The sequence below is a fragment of the Notolabrus celidotus genome, chromosome 10, assembly GCF_009762535.1.
Source record: "Notolabrus celidotus isolate fNotCel1 chromosome 10, fNotCel1.pri, whole genome shotgun sequence".
Classification (NCBI taxonomy): domain Eukaryota; kingdom Metazoa; phylum Chordata; class Actinopteri; order Labriformes; family Labridae; genus Notolabrus; species Notolabrus celidotus.
The window spans coordinates 15,936,374-15,958,202 of record NC_048281.1 but is presented as its reverse complement, the minus strand read 5'-3'; the positions used below and the strand labels follow the sequence as shown (position 1 = coordinate 15,958,202).

The 21,829-nt window shown below is 40.2% G+C and overlaps 2 protein-coding genes across 2 annotated transcripts in view; both read left to right on the top strand.

Moving 5' to 3' along the window:
- Positions 1-5,683: 5,683 nt before the first annotated feature.
- gad1a (glutamate decarboxylase 1a) lies at positions 5,684-18,641 on the top strand. Its single transcript, XM_034693210.1, has 16 exons — positions 5,684-5,999; positions 7,689-7,751; positions 8,808-8,963; positions 9,871-10,113; positions 10,286-10,376; positions 12,545-12,657; positions 13,146-13,261; positions 13,365-13,444; positions 13,540-13,594; positions 14,018-14,134; positions 14,261-14,325; positions 15,813-15,891; positions 16,015-16,164; positions 16,284-16,391; positions 16,665-16,754; positions 16,912-18,641. The coding sequence occupies exons 1-16, from the start codon at positions 5,918-5,920 to the stop codon at positions 17,083-17,085; spliced, it is 1,782 nt and encodes a 593-aa protein (XP_034549101.1). The 5' UTR covers positions 5,684-5,917; the 3' UTR covers positions 17,086-18,641.
- LOC117820296 overlaps positions 17,664-21,829 on the top strand; it is a 40,746-nt gene continuing 36,580 nt past the window's right edge. Inside the window, exon 1 of the mRNA XM_034694020.1 lies at positions 17,664-17,674. Coding sequence (XP_034549911.1) covers positions 17,664-17,674 — 11 coding nt within the window. The remainder of the gene's footprint in view (positions 17,675-21,829) is intronic.

The following is a 21,829-nucleotide window of genomic DNA, read 5'->3' as shown; positions in this document are numbered from 1 at the left end:
GAGGACTTCATCAAGTCCCTCAGAGCAACATTTTGCAAGAATTGTTAGTATTTTCTAACCTGCCAAAACTACAGATTTTCTCTCAACAACCTTGAGCTGAATGTTCAGATAGAAATGGAGGCATTTTTTGTTGTGTAGCTTAGGTTACATTCAAAGTCATAATCATGCCAATTTGCTCAATCACATCTTTTCAACTGGTTGAGAAATTCTTGTGATGCTGTGTTGTAAAAAAAAATTGAGATTTTCCTAGCAGCCTTAGAAACGGTAAATTAGGACACCCTTCAGAAAGAAAACATTTATGGGACTCTTTACTTGACATCTTGAGGACAGCCTTGACACAGCGTGAAGATTTCCTTTTTATAAATCTGTTGTTAAAGTCTGCTTTCGCTCCCTTTCTCTAGACACGGATCACTTTTCCTAGGACATGTACTTTTCTTGCATTCCTTCTGCCACCTTTCAACCAGATGTCCTATCTGCCAGCCTGATTCATTGCACTCTAGCCCTCAGCCTTTTTCTCAGCCATCTTCAGTCTGTAAGGTTCTGCTTTGTGAGCCTGTAACCTTTGTGTCATAAGTTGTCTCACCTTCCATCTAGCCCACTACCTGTGTATTCTGAGCCAGCTACCCTAATGCCTGCTGGTCCTGATGCTGAATCTCCTGAAATATGTGAGCACTTTGTGAACAGTGTGAAGATTAACCATTTCATTGAACAATCTCCTCATATGTAAAATCCTCTGGCCAATATCACTGGGTTCTGATGATGCAACAGATATAGTCATTATGGCTTCTAATGTCATCCGAGCCTCTGCTTCCCAGCCTCTTTCTGCTGCCAAAGAGTCTCTTCAGAGACCTCACTGCACTGTGCAACAGAGCTACCATAGTTCCAGTCTGGTTTCCACTGGGCATCTTGTCTGACACCTACGTTTGGTATCCAGTTGATGAAAAACACCTTGTCCTTCTCTCCAGTGGGCAGCCCAGCCAACATCTCCTCTTCATTTTCTGTGTGTTGTCAACACTGGCATCCCATGTCTGAGCACCTGTCAGTCTTTTCCATCAACTCACAGCCTGGACTTATGACCCCAGTCAACCCCAGTTTGGACTATCAGACAGTCAGCCACACCTGCTGAGCATCAGTAGATTTTTCTGAGCCACAGGTTTGTCCAAGCTCATTCAGCTACTAAAACCTCATCTTTTGTCTCTGCAAATTCCCAGCCAGGGCACCAGCTAGTAGAAAATCTGACAAATGTTCCTGCAGAGCCTTAGCAGCAGTCTCCTGTTCCTGCTGAGATGCAACCTCCAGATCCTGTGGAGCTGCAGCAGCATTTTTTCTCAGCTCCTATTGAGTTGCAGCAATCATCTCTTGTTCCTGTGGATCAGCAGCAGAAAGCTTCTCCATTTTCGTGGTGAGCTGCAGTGATTCCTGATGTGAACCTGCAGCAAAAGACTGGTCCTGCAGCTGAGCTACAGCGGTCTCCTGTATTCGTGCCCCACCAGCTTTATGTTTCTCTGTCTTTCTGAACATACCTGCCAGTGTCCCAGCTTCTGGCCTCTGGTCTTGAAGCAAGCCTCCTCCTTGGTTCTCCTCTAGTCTGCTCTTTCAGCATCTTGCATTGACCTTCGGACAGATAATGACAAAACCCACAGCAGACTTGGTCATACCAACTGCTTCCTGCTCCGTCACAGGGCTGTCCATATGAACGTCTCTAGCTCCTCTTAAATTTTGTCTCTGGCCCTGAAAATGATCTAGGTAATGGGGCGGCTGTGGCTAAGTGGGTAGAGACGGTCGTCTATCAATCGAGAGGTTGGCGGTTCATCCCAGCTCCGGCAGTCACATGCTGAAGTGTCCTTGAGCAAGACACTGAACCCCGAATTGCTCCCTCTGTTGTTCAGCTGTGTGTGAATGCGAACGTATGAGATTAGCTAATACTGATGGTCCCTCACTAAATAGCAGCCTCTACCATCAGTGAGTGAATGGGTATGAATGGGTGAATGTGACAAGTAATGTAAAAGCGCTTTGAGTGGTCAGACAGACTAGAAAAAGCGCTTTAGAAGTACAAGTCCATTTACCATTTAATGAGTGCACAGTTTCACCTGATTTGACAAGATCAAACAGGAGTTTTCAGATATTGCAGCATTTGCCAATCTTATCCTTGATGCAGCATTACATCACAGCATTGGGTTAACAGTCGAACATCACCTGTGTTCGTCTTCTCGCAGCAGGTGACTGTTTGCCAGAGGCTAAGATTTAGAACAGATTTCTGTAGACTTAAGAGCTGCCACCTGCCATAACATTGACATATGGAGAAAAACTTCCAAAAACTCAAAATGTGGCTGGGTCAATTTTATTAACTTTCCCTGATTGTTTTATAAATTGCCCCATAACATAATTCTATTTTTCAACCATAACAACTTTCATTATTTCCTCAAGGCAGGCTCATGAAGCAGAGGAAAAAGTTGAAAAGTTCAAAACTTGGACGATGGGATACACATTTTAAGACAAACAAGAACCTGACCTGCAAAGCAAAGAGATTCTTTATGTCTCCCTTCAGCTTATTCACTCACTGACATGTCAATTCAGTAAACCTGAGATGTGAAAGACAGACTCTGCTGTCAGCTTGCAGTGAAGGTAATCTCTGTTACAAACACAAATCCAGGAAGACACCCCCTCCTCTCACTCCCATTCTCACTCTGTGTGTTTGGAGAATGCCCCATCTTGTGGACATTTTGATACAGCTACTGTTAAAAAACCAGCACACCCTTTTCTTTTCCTCTTTCCTTTTTTTTTTTTTTTTTACATCTCTTGTTGTTTTTTCTTAACCACTCCCTTTCAGCTGGGGAAATTAAAAGTATAGAAATGTTCCTGTGCACCACTTCAATGCTTCTTTTTTTTTTCTCTCAGAGAGAACATGTACACAATAGATGTGTTACAAAGACAAATGCACTTTTTCTGAAGAGTATCCATTGTACCCAAAGCTGGCACGTTTTACCCATAGTTCATTGCAGATGTTTTCCTTTATTTTTCCACCTTTTCTTCCCTGATTTAGTTTTATTGATCCTTCTGTTTTTGTTTAAATTGCCCTGTGTGTAAATTCATCAGGAGCAATTTCAATTGGAGTCAAATCTCCGGTAAGCGTTCACGTATTACTCCAACAGAGGTGATTCTGGTTACAAAAAAACACATCAAGCACAATATAAAACAAAAGGATATCAGCCTTTATGACTAGATTCACCTTCTTATCTCTATAAATACAGCACTCTGTTAGGCTATAAAGGGGTTATAGGTCACTGTATTGTTTCTCCTCTCCATTCTGGAGATGCATATTTAAGTTCAGGCCACTATGAGTCTTCAGCACTCTGACTGAGTGGGTGTTTTCAACGTTACAGTATTATTAGCATGAAATTCTTTCTTTCTTTTTCAAGACAATGTTTCCTATGCTAAACTGCATTGTAGTCATGGTAACAAAAAGGAAATCTTGTGCTAAATAGGCTTTTCTTCATGTAAGGGTTGCCAATTTGGACTGAAGGAACAAAAGCAGCTGCTGATCACTCTTTCAGCACACACTAAAAGCGTGTCATGAAAATAAGTGCCTATCCCTAAAGGTAGGTCCTTCATTAACAAGTCTTTATTGCTTATTTGATCATTTTATGCTTTGTTAAAATTATACTTTACCACTAAATAGATGAATGTTTTGTCAAATTATTTTGTCTCCTAACTGGCCAAGTCAATGGTTGGAGCCCAAACCTGAGGGAACGAAGAGGTCAAACAGGGGGCACAAGCTGAGATTTGCCGCTTATCCGATCCTAACGACCTGAGGATAAGTCAGGCCCAGAGCAGCCTGTAAAAGCAGGAGCCAGCCGTGGAGCTGTCCAGTGCTGAAATACTTCACTCGTCACTGTCTGCCTGTGTGTGTAATGTAACGGGATGTTTTTGTTTTATACCAACAATGTCAGAACATGGCCTTCAATCAGATTCATGATCCACTAGATAACAAATCTCCTGGGGAATTATAGATGGTGGCTTGTGATTGGCTGCCTTGTGTGTGTGTCCACTCTCGTCCCTTCGTTCATGTGTGATGGTGACGTGTTCCAGATAAATGGCTGGGGTTTATAATTAGCTTCGTGAAGTATTTCTGGACTGGCCCATTTGTGCTGTGCGCCTGCAGGAGCCATTCTTGGTTTCTCACTGCCACCTTGTGGATTTTGGTTTTACTTCCCTATCACATGTGTCATGATGTCGTCGGTTACGTCTTCACCATTCAAACACCATCCTGTCTGCACAAAAAGTGGAAAAATAAGATTGATAAGATAGAAGATTAGATAAGTGGAATTAATTTCAATTGTAAACATCTTTATTCGTCTCAGTTCATGACGCAGAGCTAGCAGAAGCTTCCATGGGATTGGAAGGGAAAATTAAATAAATAAATAAAAGCAATTAAGGGGACATTTGGGCTCGTGATTGTGGCTTTTTTCCTCCCTTTACTTTTGTCCCCTTGTTTTTTTTCCAAAGGAACACAACCTATCTCTCCATCTCTCCCCTCCCCTCTTTGATCCTGATCCCTCCTCACGTAATGTGTTGCTCATCGCATCAAACTTCAAGTCCATGTTCGTGACCGGGATTCAAATCAGAGCTATAAAGATCTGAAGACTATCAACACTTCCAAAAAAGTCCCAGTTTCAGGGGCTGAAAGCGGCGATATTTAGTGTCAGAGCTGCCAGACAGGCTGCAGACGGGCTCTGCTCCACAGATGTGCAGCACCGGTGGAGGTATCAGCACTCACAGTGACTCACTGGTGCGCAATGACAATAAACAGACAAGGCTCGCTTTAAATATCAGCAAATCAAGCCTTCTTTAACCAAGGCAAGGTCACCTTGTGTGGGATCTAACGGAGAACTGAAGCATAGGTCTGATCCTCAGTCTTCTTTTTCCCTCTTCTTGGAGTAGCGCAGCAGTCTGGAATTAATTGTTGGTTAATTCATATATTTTTCTTTTGGATTGCACCTGTTCACCTGGACTGACACACAGAAGGTAAGCGACTTTTTTCGCTTTCCTTTTTTTTTATCTCTTAACACGTCTTAACTAATAGAACTCTTCTTTGTTAGCTTTGGAGATGCTCTAACAGGTGTTTTATCAGGTTTTCTCCCTGAAATATAAAGCTGGTTATTAGCAGTGGGGTGTATGTAAATTGCATGAGTGCAGAAATAGTGAGTTTTGCGCTGGGGGAAATGTTTCCATGAAAAAAAGAACTGGTTTAATACCCAAATGGCGCATCAGAAAAAAAAGGTTACATGTGCCTTTTTCCATGGCTGACTTACCTGCATCATAGCCATTCATGTAACAATCACCTTGAACTGATTGTAAAGCTAAAACCAAGGAACTAGCCACCATACAGGCCAAATTCTGTAAACAGTAAAAATTGACAGTAATTTGATTTCTGAAGGCTCATTTTTGTTTTGCATTTTTGCTCTCTTTATGCATGGCCTTATCTCTAGAAACAGAAATGAAATGTGAGGATTTTATGATAAATATGATATTGTAAGGATGCGTGTTGACCATCAGCCATCCTGAGAAACACCAGGACATGAGGGTGGAATAATGTGCTCCTGTCAGAGTTTATTAAATGGTTAAAGTTGGACTTCTGTCTGTGAGCTAACAGAACTCGATGTGAATTAAATGTTAACTTGTCAGACAGCCAGTGTCCTTGTCGTCTACAGGTCTGTGTCGCAAACTTGAGCATCTCTTTTAGTGTTGGAGAGCAGGATGTGCATTGTTTAAAAACGCTCCATGGGTTTCTCTTTTTCTCACCAGTGAGCTCTTTTTTCATCTTCAATTATATTAAGAGGGATTTTTTGGGGGCTAAGGGGAAAAAAAGTGCCCAGGCTTTTTGAGGTGAAGACTTTGGCACAGGGTCTCGGGAGTGATGGCGGCGTCTGCACCCTCCTCCTCCTCCTCTGGTGGCGAACCGGATCCCAACTCGACAAATTTACGACCACCGGGCTCAAGTAGGTCCATCACAGATAAAATGCTATTTCACGTGTGCTATTTACTTTGTAGGCAATGCCATTAATCATTTTCATCGAGGGTGAGAGAGGGGCGAAGGAGGGAGAGAGACAGAGCGAGGGAGAGAAAGAGGGGGAAAAGAAAATCCGCTGCCATTTGAAGAGGCTTCCTTCGCCACAAATCACCGCTGTGTTTCATTCAGCATCACAGACCTCCCGGCTTCTGCTGACAGACGAATGTACTGTCAGAAGCTGAAACCTCTGCTAACATTACACTGACGGCTATTAGCTCGAAGCTACCGGAACAACTCATTACAATAAATTACAATATCATTCCTTATCTTTCAAATATTATTATTATTATTATTATTATTATTATTATTATTATTATTATTATTATTATTATTATTGTTATTATTATTATTATTATTATTATTATTATTATGATTATGTCCTACTCCTTTTTCATTGGTTTGGCTGAATGCACCCTGGTCGAATAAAGTGCCTGCCTGGAAAAAATTCAAATTTCCCCTGAAGTGGCTTTTAATTCAGCCATATTAAATTGCCTCTAATGGCACACTTAGGCATTGTCGCCTTCAAGAAGGGGAGAAGGGGCACTGTAGAGAGCCGTCCATTCATTGTCAGCATACAGGGAAATAAAAAGCCTGATTTGTCCTTTTGAATAGGGGTCTAAAACCATGTGACAGGTTTGGATGTGTGTAATTGATGGAAGAAATACACAGTTATGGGTGAATTTTGCTTTTGAAAAATGCATGTCTGAATAATATATTCTTTTATTTTTGATACTGACATGACTTGCATTGTCAGTTGATGTTTTTCAGACAAAAGCAGTGACTCTTCTGGGTCAGGCCCCTGCAGTTACAGCAGCTAGCCTATAACATGCATTGAGGCTGCACCTTTACAAATGTTAGCAGTCTCCTCTGAATGCCTCTCGTCAGCACAAATGCTCTTGTTCCCTTTCTTCCTTTTCCTGTTTTATGGCTTTTTGTTGTTTCTTTGTTGCTTCTTTGTTATCTACCTCGCTCCCTCTTGTGTGAAGAAAATCACTGAACGCTGAGTTAAAGTGCGACCAATGAGCTGAACAGGGCAATGATTTATCTAATGAGCCAAAGCAAAGGGTTAAATTGGGATGTGGGGAATGGTTCTGTCCCCCAATCTCCAACCTCCCCTCCTCCTCCTCCTCCCACCCCTCCTCCCTTAAACTGCTGCTTTTGAGGATCTCGTTTTTATGGTCCCCCCCTCCCTCCCCCCTCCTTCATGTGTGGCTGTGAGCCCTTGATAACGCAGTAATTCTCTATCTGTCAGCGGCCAGCCGCTTCATGTCTACTGATGCCCGCGTTTTAAAACCAGCATCTTTTCACTCAATTAGATCTTTAGGCTGCATAGCGTGGATCCAAACGGCTAATTAATTTTAAGTCCTGGTCCGGGTCATGAACGGTGACATACACTAGAAATGGGCTAATCCACATGCAGGGGCCAGGGGAGTTAATGTTAAATCATCTCCAGTGTCTCATTCTGGTTATTTTTGTTTCAGCATGCGACATCACTCGACCTCACTTGTCTCTTCTTTTATTTCCAACATTAAATCGAGTAGGATGAAAACATATGCTGATATCCATTTTTCCTTTTTCTTCTGTGAGGCCTTGTAATTGTTTTCTTAAATTGTTTTAGGCTATGATGCTTGGTGTGGAGTTGCTCATGGATGTACAAGAAAATTGGGAATGAAAATATGTGGTAAGTTTCCATATTTTCTCTGTTTCCTAATGCAATTTTGCCAAACAATATAAAATTCTAGAAAGAGATATTTGCCAAGGTTTCTTGCGCCCATAAGCGTGACTTAAGGCTGCACGGCCTGCATCATTTCCCCCGCGGCTCAATGGGAAATGACAAGGATTTTCAGACCATATGGAGTTTAAAATGTCACCCAGACAAAGAGGAACCAGTAACATCATTTAAGGTTTTAAAATACCATCTAAACTGGTCGTAAAATGTTTCTAAAATTGGAAAATAAAAGTAGCATCAAACCATCTTTGTCCCTGACCTGCAGCTGATAAAATAAAAGGAGGGACTGTGCAGCATGGATTTTTCGATTTACCCTCTAACAGTCTATTTCTGTTTCGCCCTATCCCAACCAAAGACGGACTGACATCTTCCATAATAGTGAATGTCATGCGCCAGTGCGCAGCGCAATTTCCAGGTATTTTTGACCGACACGTTCTGCTGCTTTCATTAAGGACATTTAATTAACTAAGGACATAAAAAAAAGCTGCAAAACACAAGGTGTGTGAAGAACATGAAAACAAATCTGCGTTTTGGTTGGATCATCACAGAGGGGATTAGTAGACTCAATGTCTCCAAAGTAGCTTGGTGCACACATTTCTATAGACATTTTCTATAAATGTATTTCATGACAATGTTCTTCCCAAAAACAGGCTTAACTGACATCTTCACGCCTTTTTCAAATGTGCATTAGTGCTGCACTGGTATAGGCTACTTGTGCTGTTTGTTGTGCACACCATCGGAGGAGCTTTAATAAGAATTTACAGCCTCTACATGACAACGATTTGTTTATGCTTGACTGGAGTTTATGCTGATGTCATCGAGCTGAACATCCCACAGTGCCCTCCGCCCATAAATAGGGCCCCCTGCGCGAAGAGAAAAAGTCAGATAAGGGAGAGGAGAATTATTAGAACAGGCCTGGTAGTAGTAAACACGAAAAAGTTGTAGCATTCAACATGTACGGAAATTGTAATCACCCTACGGATTCCTCTTCTTCTTGTAAACGTTTAGGATTTTTGCAGAAGAACAACAGCCTGGAGGAAAGGAGCAGGATCGTAAGTTCCCTCAAGGAGCGCGCAGCCAAGAACCTGCTCTCCTGCGATAACAGCGGCGGAGAAGCGCATTTCAGACGCACAGAGACCGACTTCTCCAACCTATACGCCAGAGGTAAGCTTCAGAACAGACACGAGTTTTGTTTTCTTTGGAATCAAATTTGATTTAATTACACAAATTTGAGAAATCTAAACCCCAGTGGAAAACTAAATATAGATTTAACAAAAAAACAGCAAACTGTATAAAATTAGAAGAAGTAAATGACATGCAGACGAATCAGGTTGCTTCAAAAATGATTAATTGGCTAACTCAGTTCAGATATCTCCGTAGTGGCATGGAATTAACTCTTCAGCTCTGCTTTTTACCCTTTTTGTTGTATGTGGAGTATGTGCATGGTTGGTAATATGCAATACTTGACATTTTTTAACTGTGATGAGTTTTTACTGCTCGGTTCCACGTTGTTGTGTTGTTTTCTTATTTATAATAACTTATTTAACGTAACTTCGATGACTGGGTAATTGTTTGCAGACTTTGCGTCAAAACAAGTGGGCCCACGGAGACTGTAAAGTGCATTGTATCACAGTATTGTATCCTATCGTATTGTAACGTATACTGTATCCTATTGTTTCATACTGTTTCACATCATATTACACCGTATCCCATCGTTTCCTAATGTACTGCATTTTATTGTATCAAATTCCACTGTGTGGTATTGCATTGTACTGCATTATATCCCTTCTTATCATATCATAATGTACTGTATTCTATCACATTGCATTGCATCGTTGAGACCAATGCTGTGCAATCAAATAGTAACACATTATCGTATATGTAAGACATCATATCAGAACCCAACTTTTCAAACTTTGCATAAATGAACGATTAAACTTACCAAAGTAAGATAATTTGAGTGTAAACCACACACAGATAGAATTCTCAACATGATAGCAATCTTCAGATTCAGGCTAAAGAGCACTGATACAAACAAACATCAATTTAATAGATGTATTTTATTTTGCAGAGCTGTTGCCTGCTAAAAATGGAGAGGAGCCGACCATGCAGTTCTTGCTCGAGGTTGTGGAAATCCTCACCAACTATGTCCGGAAGACCTTTGACAGATCCACAAAGGTCCTGGACTTCCACCACCCTCACCAGCTGCTGGAGGGTATGGAGGGCTTCAACCTGGAGCTGTCCGACCAGCCTGAGTCCCTGGAGCAGATCTTGGTGGACTGTAGGGACACCCTGAAGTACGGAGTGAGGACAGGTGAGAACAAAGAGGCCTGGAGATGCAGTGGGGCCTGCTGCAATCAATAACTCTCATTAGATTACATGCCAGGGTAATGATTACAGATAAGTCATTTTCTCCTTCAGATTCTCGCATGATTAATTGTTTTCTGGGGGATTATGTTGCTCTGTTGTTTTTTTATCAATTGCAGGACATCCAAGGTTCTTTAACCAGCTGTCCACTGGTTTAGACATTGTTGGGCTGGCAGGAGAGTGGCTCACCTCTACAGCCAACACAAACATGTGAGTACTGAAAGTGTCATTGGTCAGTTTGTATTTTAAGTAACGATTCCCCCAGAAATGCAGCCAATGCCTTGGGGTAAAGCAATAAGATGCAGGAGTCCACAAAGTGTATTTTATTCTACTCTTCTATGCTGAGTGTTTTTAAATATCCTGTGTAGAATTAAGTTTTTAATGTAGAGGAAGAAATCAAGGTGGTTAATTAGCATCTTTGGGGAAAAAACACCCTGCATTCTCTCATATCATGTCAGTCAAGCAGGAAAACAAAAATTGCAAAAGGCAACATTTGTGAACACACACACACACACACACACACACACACACACACACACACACACACACACACACACACACACACACACACACACACACACAAACACAGTATTGTCAATGTTGGCCTGCACTCAGGCTGGGGTCACATCATTCAGCCCTGCGGGCAATCTAAATTGCATATTGATTCACATTCACAGTTTACATGCTGTCTTTGTTTCTATTGCTACTTCCTGGGATATAACAATGGCAGGAGGGGACCCAGCGTTCCCCACAGACCATCTGTACACATTATAAACAGCTATCACAAGGATCCAGTTTTTCCATTCTAATACATTTATATCATTTGTTTTTCACAACTGTAGTTTAAGGAGCATATTGTCTATACATTTTAGAAAGAGTGTTGTTTGTGAAAGGTGTGTCCCTTCATGTGTGGAAATTTGTTTCTTTTTTTGTGTGTTGAAAGCTTGAACTGAGGAATGTCCTTGTGACAGATTGGTCTAAGTGCCTTCCCCATTGTTGTGATCTGACACTAGAAAAGGAGAATTGTCCTTTTGTTGCTAGCTAATGTCTTATAATGGATGTGTAAATGATTATTTAAATACTTACTTACCATTAACAAAGTAGAAAGTTATAATTTAAAACAACCTTTAAAAGGACCCCTTACTCTAATTTCTTATGTGGAGCATCTGTATAACAATTATGATCTGATTGTATAAAGAGATTGTAACTGCAGTGGAGACTCTAGTTCACACTAGTTTAGAACTTAAGTGTAAGTCTTAAATCTTAACAATCTTCACTTAGGTATTTCAAAGTCTTGTTTCTGCCTGGTGGTTCAACCACAGCTTGTCGCCCTGCCTATGTGAGAGACTCAGTGCTGTTAGCTTGTTTTCCATTGTTGTCTTTAGCGAGGATGACTTGAACCATAGGGTGGAGGTTGCTTACATACTTGTAATTTACCTTTATTAATTACTCCATCAACTGTAATTACCCCTGGCAGATATTGACTGACACTAATAGACTGACAATCACATGAAGGTCTTACATAATCACAATGACTGAGTGTCATCTGCATGAATGAATGCGGTGAAATTAATGTGTGACATCTGCGACGTGGCATCTGACTTGTTTATTTTCTCCCTCCATACATACTGTCTGTTTATCTGTGTGTGTATACTGAAGATGCTGAGGGGCACAATGTGACATTCTTTAATGTCCCACTGATTCATTGACTCTCTGTGCATGAAGAGACAGATACTTATGTAAGTGGAAGAATATTGGCCTGCAGGAGATGGATGAACGTGCCTCTGCTTTAACTTCTAATTGACTGTCTTTGAGGCAGAGGAATTTTTAATGTACTTTGACTAAGCAAGTTAAAACACAGATATATTCCCTTAATAAGAAACATACAGGCATCTCTGAAAGCTTTTATTTTGTAATTGAGACATCAGAATTAATACCTTGACTATTCTCAATATGTAAGCATAACATTTGTTGCTGTTGCTGCTGTGTCTATGAGCCCAAAACTTCAACGGCTTCTCTCTGTCATAATCTTGACAGCAAGAGGCTATTTTCAAAACAATGAGATAGTATTGTTACTGAAGTGTGACTGTGTACAGAACGCTATATTTGTCCCATTTGTATTAAGAGAGCAGTGTAATAGGCAAACAGACAATTACTGTATATAAATGCATTTAGTTGAATAGCAGTGTATTTTATATCGATCCCATCAGCATGAATGTTAAACAGTTATCACTAAAATTAAAGTGTGAGGAGAAACAATATTATGTTCCTTTGTCTCATTAACACAGGATAACAAAGATAAAGACAATCTTCATCTGTTTAATCAGCAATGAAAGGAGGGCTTCTGTTGATCTCAGTTGTTTGTGTGTTGCCTTCAGGTTTACCTATGAGATAGCACCTGTCTTTGTACTCATGGAGCAGCTGACGCTGAGGAAGATGAGAGAGATCATCGGCTGGCGTGATGGAGAGGGCGATGGAATATTCTCTCCAGGTAAGAAAATGTCCCATCTCTTTTTCTCTTTTCTTTTTTTCACTCAAGGAAAATAAACAATGTGAAAGTGCAGAGAGATATTCATTTAAAACAAAAGTCAATCATTCAAATCTTGAAGTACACTAGTATTAGCATCCACATGCTTATTATGTAGGATGATACATTCAAGATCATACCAATAGTATTTATTGATAACAGATAATTCTGCCTTTTTCCATTAGCATCTCTTAATAATATGGGCTGAAAAGATGGGGCTAATTTTAGCCACAACATAAAAGGCAGCATGACATTTTCCATAATAACAGATGTGTTGATTACATTGGATCTCGAGTATTTGCAATGCTACTAGTTATTTTAGCCATCATATTACTGTAGGGAGGAATATTCACCTCATTTAGTGTAACTCAAAAGTACTATACAATAGAAACATTTGATTAAAGTACACTACCTCAATTGTGTATCTAACTATGGTACTTAACTTTCTACAGGAGGAGCAATCTCCAACATGTACAGTGTGATGATTGCAAGATACAAGTTCTTCCCTGAAGTTAAGACCAAAGGCATGGCAGCAGCACCCCGACTGGTCCTCTTCACGTCAGAGCATGTAAATTCATCACGCTCCCCTGCTATCTGTCCATTCAAGTAACTTTAACAGCAGGTTTGAAATGACTGTCTGTATTCTTACTGAACAACCTGTGTTCTCGCAGAGTCATTATTCCATCAAGAAAGCCAGTGCAGCTCTGGGCTTCGGGACGGAGAACCTGATCCTTTTGAACACAGATGAGAGGTTTGCTTTCTGCTTCAAACACCTGAAAAAACAAGGTTTCAAATGTGGATATTCCATCTGGATGTCTTACTCCTGTTTGTCGTCTTGTTTCCCAGAGGGAGAGTCATTCCTGCAGATTTGGAGGCCAAAGTAATAGAAGCCAAGCAGAAGGTGAATGTCCACAACAATGACTCAGACGTTGTTCCCTCTTACTTACTTATTTGTTTGTTCCTATTAGTGACTCTATACAACAAGAAGCACTACTCTGAGCCTTGGAGTTTACTTATTGGAAAGTAAAACACTGATGTGAGGCAGAACAGATTGGTTGTTTCTGTAAGGTTAATGCTTCTGTCTGATCACATGTGATTCTCCTACGCTCTTAAGTGCCTCTCCTAGAGAGAAGTCTTCGAGGTAAAGTGATGTGCAGACTAAAAGAAATGGGAAAGCAGGAGGTGCAGACTGAAGGAGTGCATTATTCGAGACCTGTGTTTTAGTCGATCTCTTTGATGTCAACATTCAAAGAGCGGATGAACATGTCTTGAATTCAGCCTATAATTGTAGCAAATGCTATTTTCCAATGCTTTTACTTTGCAGGGCTACGTTCCCATGTTTGTGAATGCCACTGCTGGTACCACAGTCTACGGAGCCTTCGATCCCATCAATGAAATCGCAGACATCTGTGAAAAGTACAACATGTGGCTACATGTGGATGTAAGAGAATATTCATTATCTTTAATGTATATAAAAATGCATCATCTGTGCATGACAGCTACTTGCTAAGACACTGTAATGAATATTAGCATCCTTACAGTTATAAATGTGTCATTTGCTGTGCAGGGTGCATGGGGAGGAGGTCTGCTCATGTCCAGGAAGCACAGACACAAGCTGAACGGAGTAGAGAGGTAAAAAAACCAACAACACAGTATACTAACATATTGATGTCAACTACTTTAAAAGGGGGACAACACAGATTTTCACCACCAGGTTCAATTCAATTTACTTATCACAGAGTCAACACTTACTTTAGAATAAAGCTGATGACATCATCAGGCTTATGTCATATCTAATGATAGTGTAAGGGTTTGGACTGACGTCAAACTTTTAAGGAAAGACACCAGTATTACGTTCAGGGTATTGAGTTTGATACACTCAAGAAAGAGATGGATGCTACTTAGTGCTGCATTATGGGAAATGTCGTTAATCATTCTGGGAGCTTAACACATACTTATGACTCAAAGTAAGGATACCCTGAGCTCTGCTGCTTAGATTTCGACAGATACAATACTGTTATCCCTTTGTTAGACAGCATAGCAAGCAGCAGAGAAACAGCCAAAATAAGGGGAGACAGGGCGTTGATTTATCCCAGTGGTTAAGGCCTTGTTGTCCTTGATCCAGCAGTCGCTGGTTTGACTCGACCCTCGGCTGCATGTCACCCCCTGCTCTCTAGTGCCAACATTCCCCATCTCTCTTCATCTGTATTTTCTAATTAACACAAAACTGCCCCAAAACTAACTTGAAATAGTAAAATGAGGGGAGCGACACTTCAATAGAGTGCCTTGTTGCTCATAACACCAATACCGAAGAAGGACCCAAATCCACAACTTCTTTGTTGAAAAACAAAACAAAATTGTTGGAGGTCACCTTTAAAATCTGGGTAAAGATAATCTCAGATGTATAGTCCAAGCAGCAACCTACTGTGTTGAAAATGAAGCTATGAGGAAGTGCAAAAAACAGCAGTTCCTTGAGTGTCCACTTGAGGCCTGCCCCAAAAGCCAAGGAATCCCCATGTAGGTCCTATATCAAAATGTCAAAATTTACAGCAGAAGTAAAAATATTTACTGCCTGGTTCAAAATAATATTTTGGTCGATATAGCTAAATTTTTTATTCATATGCACTTTATGAGAGATTTTTTTTTTTTTTTACTTTTATGACGCACCTCTTAAGATAATGTAAAGTGTAAGAGTTATTCATGAATTTGTATTATAAGGGGTAGAGCTGGATTGATGAACTGTTGGGTGTGTTGTAGCTGTTTCCAAGGTAGCTAAATGCTTTCTTCAGCTCCACCTCTTTGTCTCTGTTCTACATTGACTGAATGTAAGGTTGATTCTGCACTCCCAGTATGTTGAGCGTCATCGTTACGCTTCAAAATGTCTCTGCAGAAACTAATGGGTGACATCACACAGACTTTGTCTATGGGTTATGCAGTCTATGGTGTGATTATCTTGTACACAACCACAGATTTCACAGAAAAATACCTCTTAAAGGGGTGCACAGTGGTTTCATAAACATCTTAGATAGTCTAATTCTGTTTTTAGATTTGATACCATGCACACACACATACTCACACTCACCCACAGAGCTGTGTTTACTGTTTCAATATCTGTGCAGGGCCAACTCAGTCACCTGGAACCCCCATAAAATGATGGGAGTGCCGCTGCAGTGCTCTGCCATTCTGGTCAGAGAGAGGGTGAGACTGTGCTGCCTGCTGCACACAATACCACTCTGCTGTTCAAATGCATGCACATATACTGACACAGATAGCAGTTTTCTGTTGGTGTTTAATGCACCTTACCTCTCTTGTCCTCTGCAGGGATTACTACAAGGCTGCAACTCCATGAGCGCTGGATACCTCTTCCAGCCGGATAAACAGTACGATACCATGTATGACACAGGTGACAAGGCCATTCAGTGTGGACGCCATGTCGACATCTTCAAGTTCTGGCTCATGTGGAAGGCAAAGGTGAGTGTTTTAACTCTTCTTTCCATCCCTAGATCTCTATTTCTACCCATTATACCATATCTAGAATATCAAGGTGTCAACTCTTTTTTTGTGTTTGTTTAACTCAATGTTTCTCAAAGGGAACGGAAGGATTTGAACAACATATTGACAAGTGCCTGGATCTGTCAGCTTACCTCTACAATAAAATAAAAGACAGAGATGGTTATGTGATGGTATTCAATGGAGAGGTGAGAACTTTATTTTCAATACTGCAATACTTTGTAGTGAACAACCACATTTGTACTGAGCTATCAGATGAATATAAACCAGTCACTGCTGCATACAAAACATCTGTTTGTCTTGTGTGATAAATAAACTGTATGTTTGGTATCTTAACTTGCTTTGAGGATTGATTACATCATTTTACATTCCTGACAACATGACAGGAAAAGGTGAAATTACATAGAGCAGTTTTTTTATCGGCAGTCATTACAAATGTTGTTCTCATTTTCTGTTATCAGCCACAACACACAAATTTGTGTTTCTGGTATCTTCCACCGAGCCTGCGCAGCCTGCCTGATGGTGAAGAGAGGCGGGAGAGGTTGCACAAGGTAAATGACCTGTCAATCTGCTCCTCTAGAAACATTTCTATATCCACAACACACAGATCGATTCAAAAAGGGTGTGCTTATATCTAGTGATTCATCCAGGAACGTCACGGACTCTTGTGCTCAAGCGTGCTTAATGATGATTTGTTTTCTACATCAGGTCGCACCAAAGATCAAGGCGATGATGATGGAGTCTGGGACGACGATGGTGGGCTACCAGCCGCAAGGAGACAAGGTCAACTTCTTCCGCATGGTCATCTCCAACCCTGCAGCTACCCGGTCAGACATCGATTTCCTGATAGAGGAGATTGAGCGACTTGGGAATGACCTGTAAGAGTTACAGCTAAATCACCTTTGACCCCCTAAACATTCATCTTTCAGGACTCAGGAAAGCCATGAGCTTGGCTTTGAGTCCCATCTGTTTGACAGAAACATCAAAACTTTTGCTTTCAGGTCTTTTTCTGGCTACGCAAAACAAAAAAGATGCCCTGTGTGTCTCATATTTTCCACCTCTGTCGTTAGCAGTGATGACATATATTCAAAAAGTTTGCACACATGGTCATCTGAGTAAAAAGGACACAGCTCAAAACTGGAGAGAATAAGAAAAGCACACTGGTATTGTTGCAAAACCCTACATTAACACAAAACAACAAATAAAATGTAACTATATGCAGTTATCTTACATGGGACAATGATGCTGCAAGAATATCTGCACACTGGAATGATTCCTCTGATACAAAATATGTCAAGTCACTGTTGTACTTTATCAAGATCAGTATAAAAACAGAATGAAACCAAGATATTTTTTCACACTTAACAGAGCACAATATAGGAAACCATATATGATTGACACAAACAGTATAAATGTAAAATATATACATAAATATATGATGTACTGACTGTTGGTGCTTCATGTCGTCTATGTAATTATCGAGCCTGATGCACCGCCACATTGTACCCTAGCTGTTCTTCTCTTTGATATTACATAGGTGGAAATATTTCACACAGATCTGTACCTGACTGCTGTGTTTTTAGAGATCTTTGTGTAGATTGTGTATAGTATTGTTACATTGCCTTTGTGCCAAATGTGTCCTAGTTTTACAGTGAGAAAATCCTATATGTAAATGGACAATACCGTATAGTGTGTAATAGATAAATCACTTTATTTGTAAGCAGAGATTATAATTGTGAATAGGTTACCTGCTGTCCATTTGTAATGTATCCTCTTTCCTATTGGGAAACTGTATTATATCACAATGTTTTCAATAATGTTGAAGTCTTTTAGTGTGTTTGTGAACCAAAGAGGGGTTAAGTTGCATTTATCAACATGTACACTGACCTGATTCTCCCTGATAGATGCTTTCAGACAGTTGTATAAGAACACATAACTTCCCGCCCTTAACTTTTGTGCAATCTATGTTGTGTAACTGTGCAATGTCGTTGTGATTCACTGACTGAATGTTGTTGTGACAGAAGAGGGAGGTAGGACTGGCAGTGCAGCTCCTGCTGCTGGTGCGTTATTAGTAATTTAAGAGCACAATGCTGGAGCAGCTTTTATTCTATGGACATATGATTGTCTAAGTGTTAAGTGAAGTAAAGCTATTATATGCAAATTTAGTTTGTCTTTATGAATTCTATAGGCACACTCTTATGTTGAGAAAACAATCTGAGAAGCTGGCTTTATTCATCTGTTAAGAATTGAGCTTGAGTAATGAAATGCACAGTGTTTGCTACTGGAATAAGATTTATTTATTGTAAAATTGTACATTCCTGAATTAGTGGGATGAACATTCCCTTGTTACATTTATTGTAGGCACTTTAACTTCACGCCATCATTTGCATAGTATTACAGTTGTATCCACAGCACTAATAAAGACATGAGCTGTAAAACATCTGTGGGCACTTTTTTTTAAGGAGGAAGCCTTTTTAGAAAGACAGAAATATATTGAAATGGTGAGCTTAATCTTTGCCATGAACTCAGCATGCTCATAAGAATAAAAAAATCCCATGATGCATTGTGATAACACCATTTTTTTAAATGTTTTGGATGTCTTAAATCCCCAAATGAATCAAAGAAATCGCCCAGCAAAATATGTAATATCCCATAATATATTGTCACTTAAGGGTCAACTGGACATCAGAAGAGTTAAATCTATAAATTAAAATCCTGAAATATAAAAATAAACTGTCAGTATATTGCATTTTGAAGGGGTAGTGTTATCTTTAAAGTTCTCTCAAAGGCTTATGATAGTCACAAAGCAAAATCAAATCTGTATGACTGAACATATTTTACAACTGGGGTCTAACAGCAACTTGTGTCATTCAAGCTAGTAGACATCTGGTTAAAGTCATTCCTTCAAAATCATGTCCATAAAAAATCTTCATAAAAGTCAATGAATATATATAATGTTGAGTGTGTTTAACAAAAAAAGTGATGTATGTTTTGTGAGCTGTTAAAAGAGCTCAGGGTCAGCAGGTGTCTGTCTACAGCTCTGACTGTTCATCACTCTCTTTGATAGACGGGTTAAATGTTTAGAGGTGTGGGGGAATTGACAGTTGAGAGTTAAGTAGTCTGTCTCTGCTCTAGTATCTGACCTTTATACTAACATATATAAAATAAGCACAATAGATGTAGAAAGATTCACAGTAAGGTAGATTAATTAACCATTTTTGGTCTGATACTATCCACACAAAAGTCTCGACACCCTCTTCATCCACCTGGCAGTCACAGCTATTGGTCAGATTAATCACCCTGCAGGGACTTTTTTATTGGCTGATCATCTCACAGCTGAGATTTCACGAGTCGCTCCTGCCAATTCTCCACCTCCTCTCATTACTCACACTTCTAAGATATTTATCATAAAAGGCATTAGACTGTGCTCTCTTTACTATTTTTTGGGGGGGGGCTATTTGGAGGCTCTGCTTGGCTGCCTGTTATTTCAACACAGCCATTGAGGGACTGGCTGTTTCTCTCCTCCCATCCTCCACCGGGCAGACCCTGCTGCTGCTGCTGCTTCTTTGTTTCATGCTTCAGTGCAGCGATCATTACAGAGCTGGTGTCTCTGCTGCTGTGTGAAGTTACAGGAACAAAGGATTCAAGGAATAAATGCTCATCTAATGATGTAATAAAAATAATAACACTTGGACATCTTGCCAAACCTGGACGGACGAGGATGTAGAAGGAGGAGAGAATACACGTTTTCGTTGCTCCAAAACAAAGCTCTGCAAAAGCATAATGACGTGGCTAATTTGGGAAGCAGGTGCTGGAGAATTTCACAACGATTGAATGCAAATTAACCAGGCCTATACTGCATGAATGGCCTGCAAAGCACAAGTAAATCACGGATACAGTGTCTACAATGATCAGACTATTCAATGGAAAGGCAAAAATAGTCAAAAACATAACAATTAATTTCAAACATACTTGAATATTCAAAAAATCTTATTTCAGGAAACTTAAAAAGTATTTTTTACTCAATACAGGTTCATATTATGACTTGTAATATCTTGATGAGTCATTTATCTGAGTTTATCAGTGCATGTGGCTTATATCAAGTCTTATATATCATTTTTTATTATAAAGATTAAATGAAGCTTTGAGTCCTTGCAGTGTATTTATATTTGAATCCTGCTTGTCTTACTTCTTTTCTTATTTTTGTAACTAATCAGTTTGATTTGGTACAGAAGAACTAACAGCGTCGCAACAGTTTCTGTTTTGCAGTGTAGCCGCTGGAGTGTGGGTAGATGAGTGTGGGTGTGGGCCGACTCTGAACACCAGACTGCTGAAATGTCTGTCCTCTGCACTGGTCCCTTCACCCTCCATTTCACACCTGGCACACACACACACACACATACCGGCACGCAAATGCTCCATCCTCATTGGGATACTGCAACTGAAACAAAGACCATCAAATTTACTGGGCTCATTGCTTCTCCTCCCCTGCTTGTGTGTTAATTGTTTTCTTCATTACCAACTTGTGTTCTTTTTTGTTTGTTAGTTTGTGAATATATTTTAAGGTCAAAGTTTCTTCTCACGCACCATAAACCGTTGACACATCTCTCATCTCTCTGCTGTGTAACTCCTCTCTCTTAAACGTCCATGAATCTTGTCAGTGGTTTCACTGATGTGCCAAATATATCTGCCGCCCCTGGGAATCACTGCCACATTAGCTTCCTGATAGATACTGACGGTCCCATTGTGCAAGGCAAGTCTAATGAAATGATGATGATGATGACGATGATGATGATAATATTGACTGCTGGCAGCTTGCCAACCCTTCCCCCCTCTTTTCCACACACCATTAAAACACACATGAAGCTATGGCCACAATTTGGCACATGACACCATTTCTTTTTTTTTCACCTAATTTCTATCCACAGGCAAACACAGGCAGCATATTTTACTCCTAGACTTACACTGAAAGGTCAATAATTGTGTGTTTTGTGTCAAAGCAATTTGTTCTTGAAGTCAAATCAAACAGCCACGCTGCTTGACATTAAAAAACAGTGATAACAGAATCAATTGTAGCACCTTAAGGCCTCCAACTCCTAAAGTAATTATAATGGGTTACACTTATCTAAATAGCCTCCTCTTATTGACTGTGTGTCCACAGCTTGATTAATCTTGGCAGAAAGTAAATCTTAAGCAGGAGATTAATAGTGCAAGGACTGTAACTTGCCTGTCTCTTTAGCTTGGGGAGTGTAAACCTAATGTGGCACTTGTTAAAGTTGAAAGGCTGCTATAGTAAATGTCTCTGTTGGACATTTTCTAAAGAAAAAAAGCACGAGCTCAGGAGCAATTACACTGCAGCTAAGCAAGGCTCTAAGTGGTGATTGCTATCATGCATGCTAAATGAACAGAACAACCTCCTCCAGGGCATGACAGTAATCCAGAGCTCTTTTGTTTTGTAGTATAGTCTTTGTTTGTCATTGCCCCTGCTCCTGAAAGGGAACTATGGGTCAGGACAGGAAACATGTGGCCACTGCAGCTGAAAATGAATGTGATGAAAACTATAATAATGACGTTATGGTTGCTTATGCAGGTGTTTGTCTCTGCTGCTCCATCATCTTTCAGAGGC

Excerpts from the sequence above, each read along its gene's own strand:
- gad1a (XM_034693210.1), top strand. The coding sequence starts at position 5,918 with ATGGCGGCGTCTGCACCCTCCTCCTCCTCCTCTGGTGGCGAACCGGAT. Across the intron at positions 13,445-13,539 it reads CTTTTGAACACAGATGAGAG|AGGGAGAGTCATTCCTGCAG; the intron begins GTTTGCTTTCTG and ends CTTGTTTCCCAG. Across the intron at positions 16,165-16,283 it reads GGCTCATGTGGAAGGCAAAG|GGAACGGAAGGATTTGAACA; the intron begins GTGAGTGTTTTA and ends TGTTTCTCAAAG.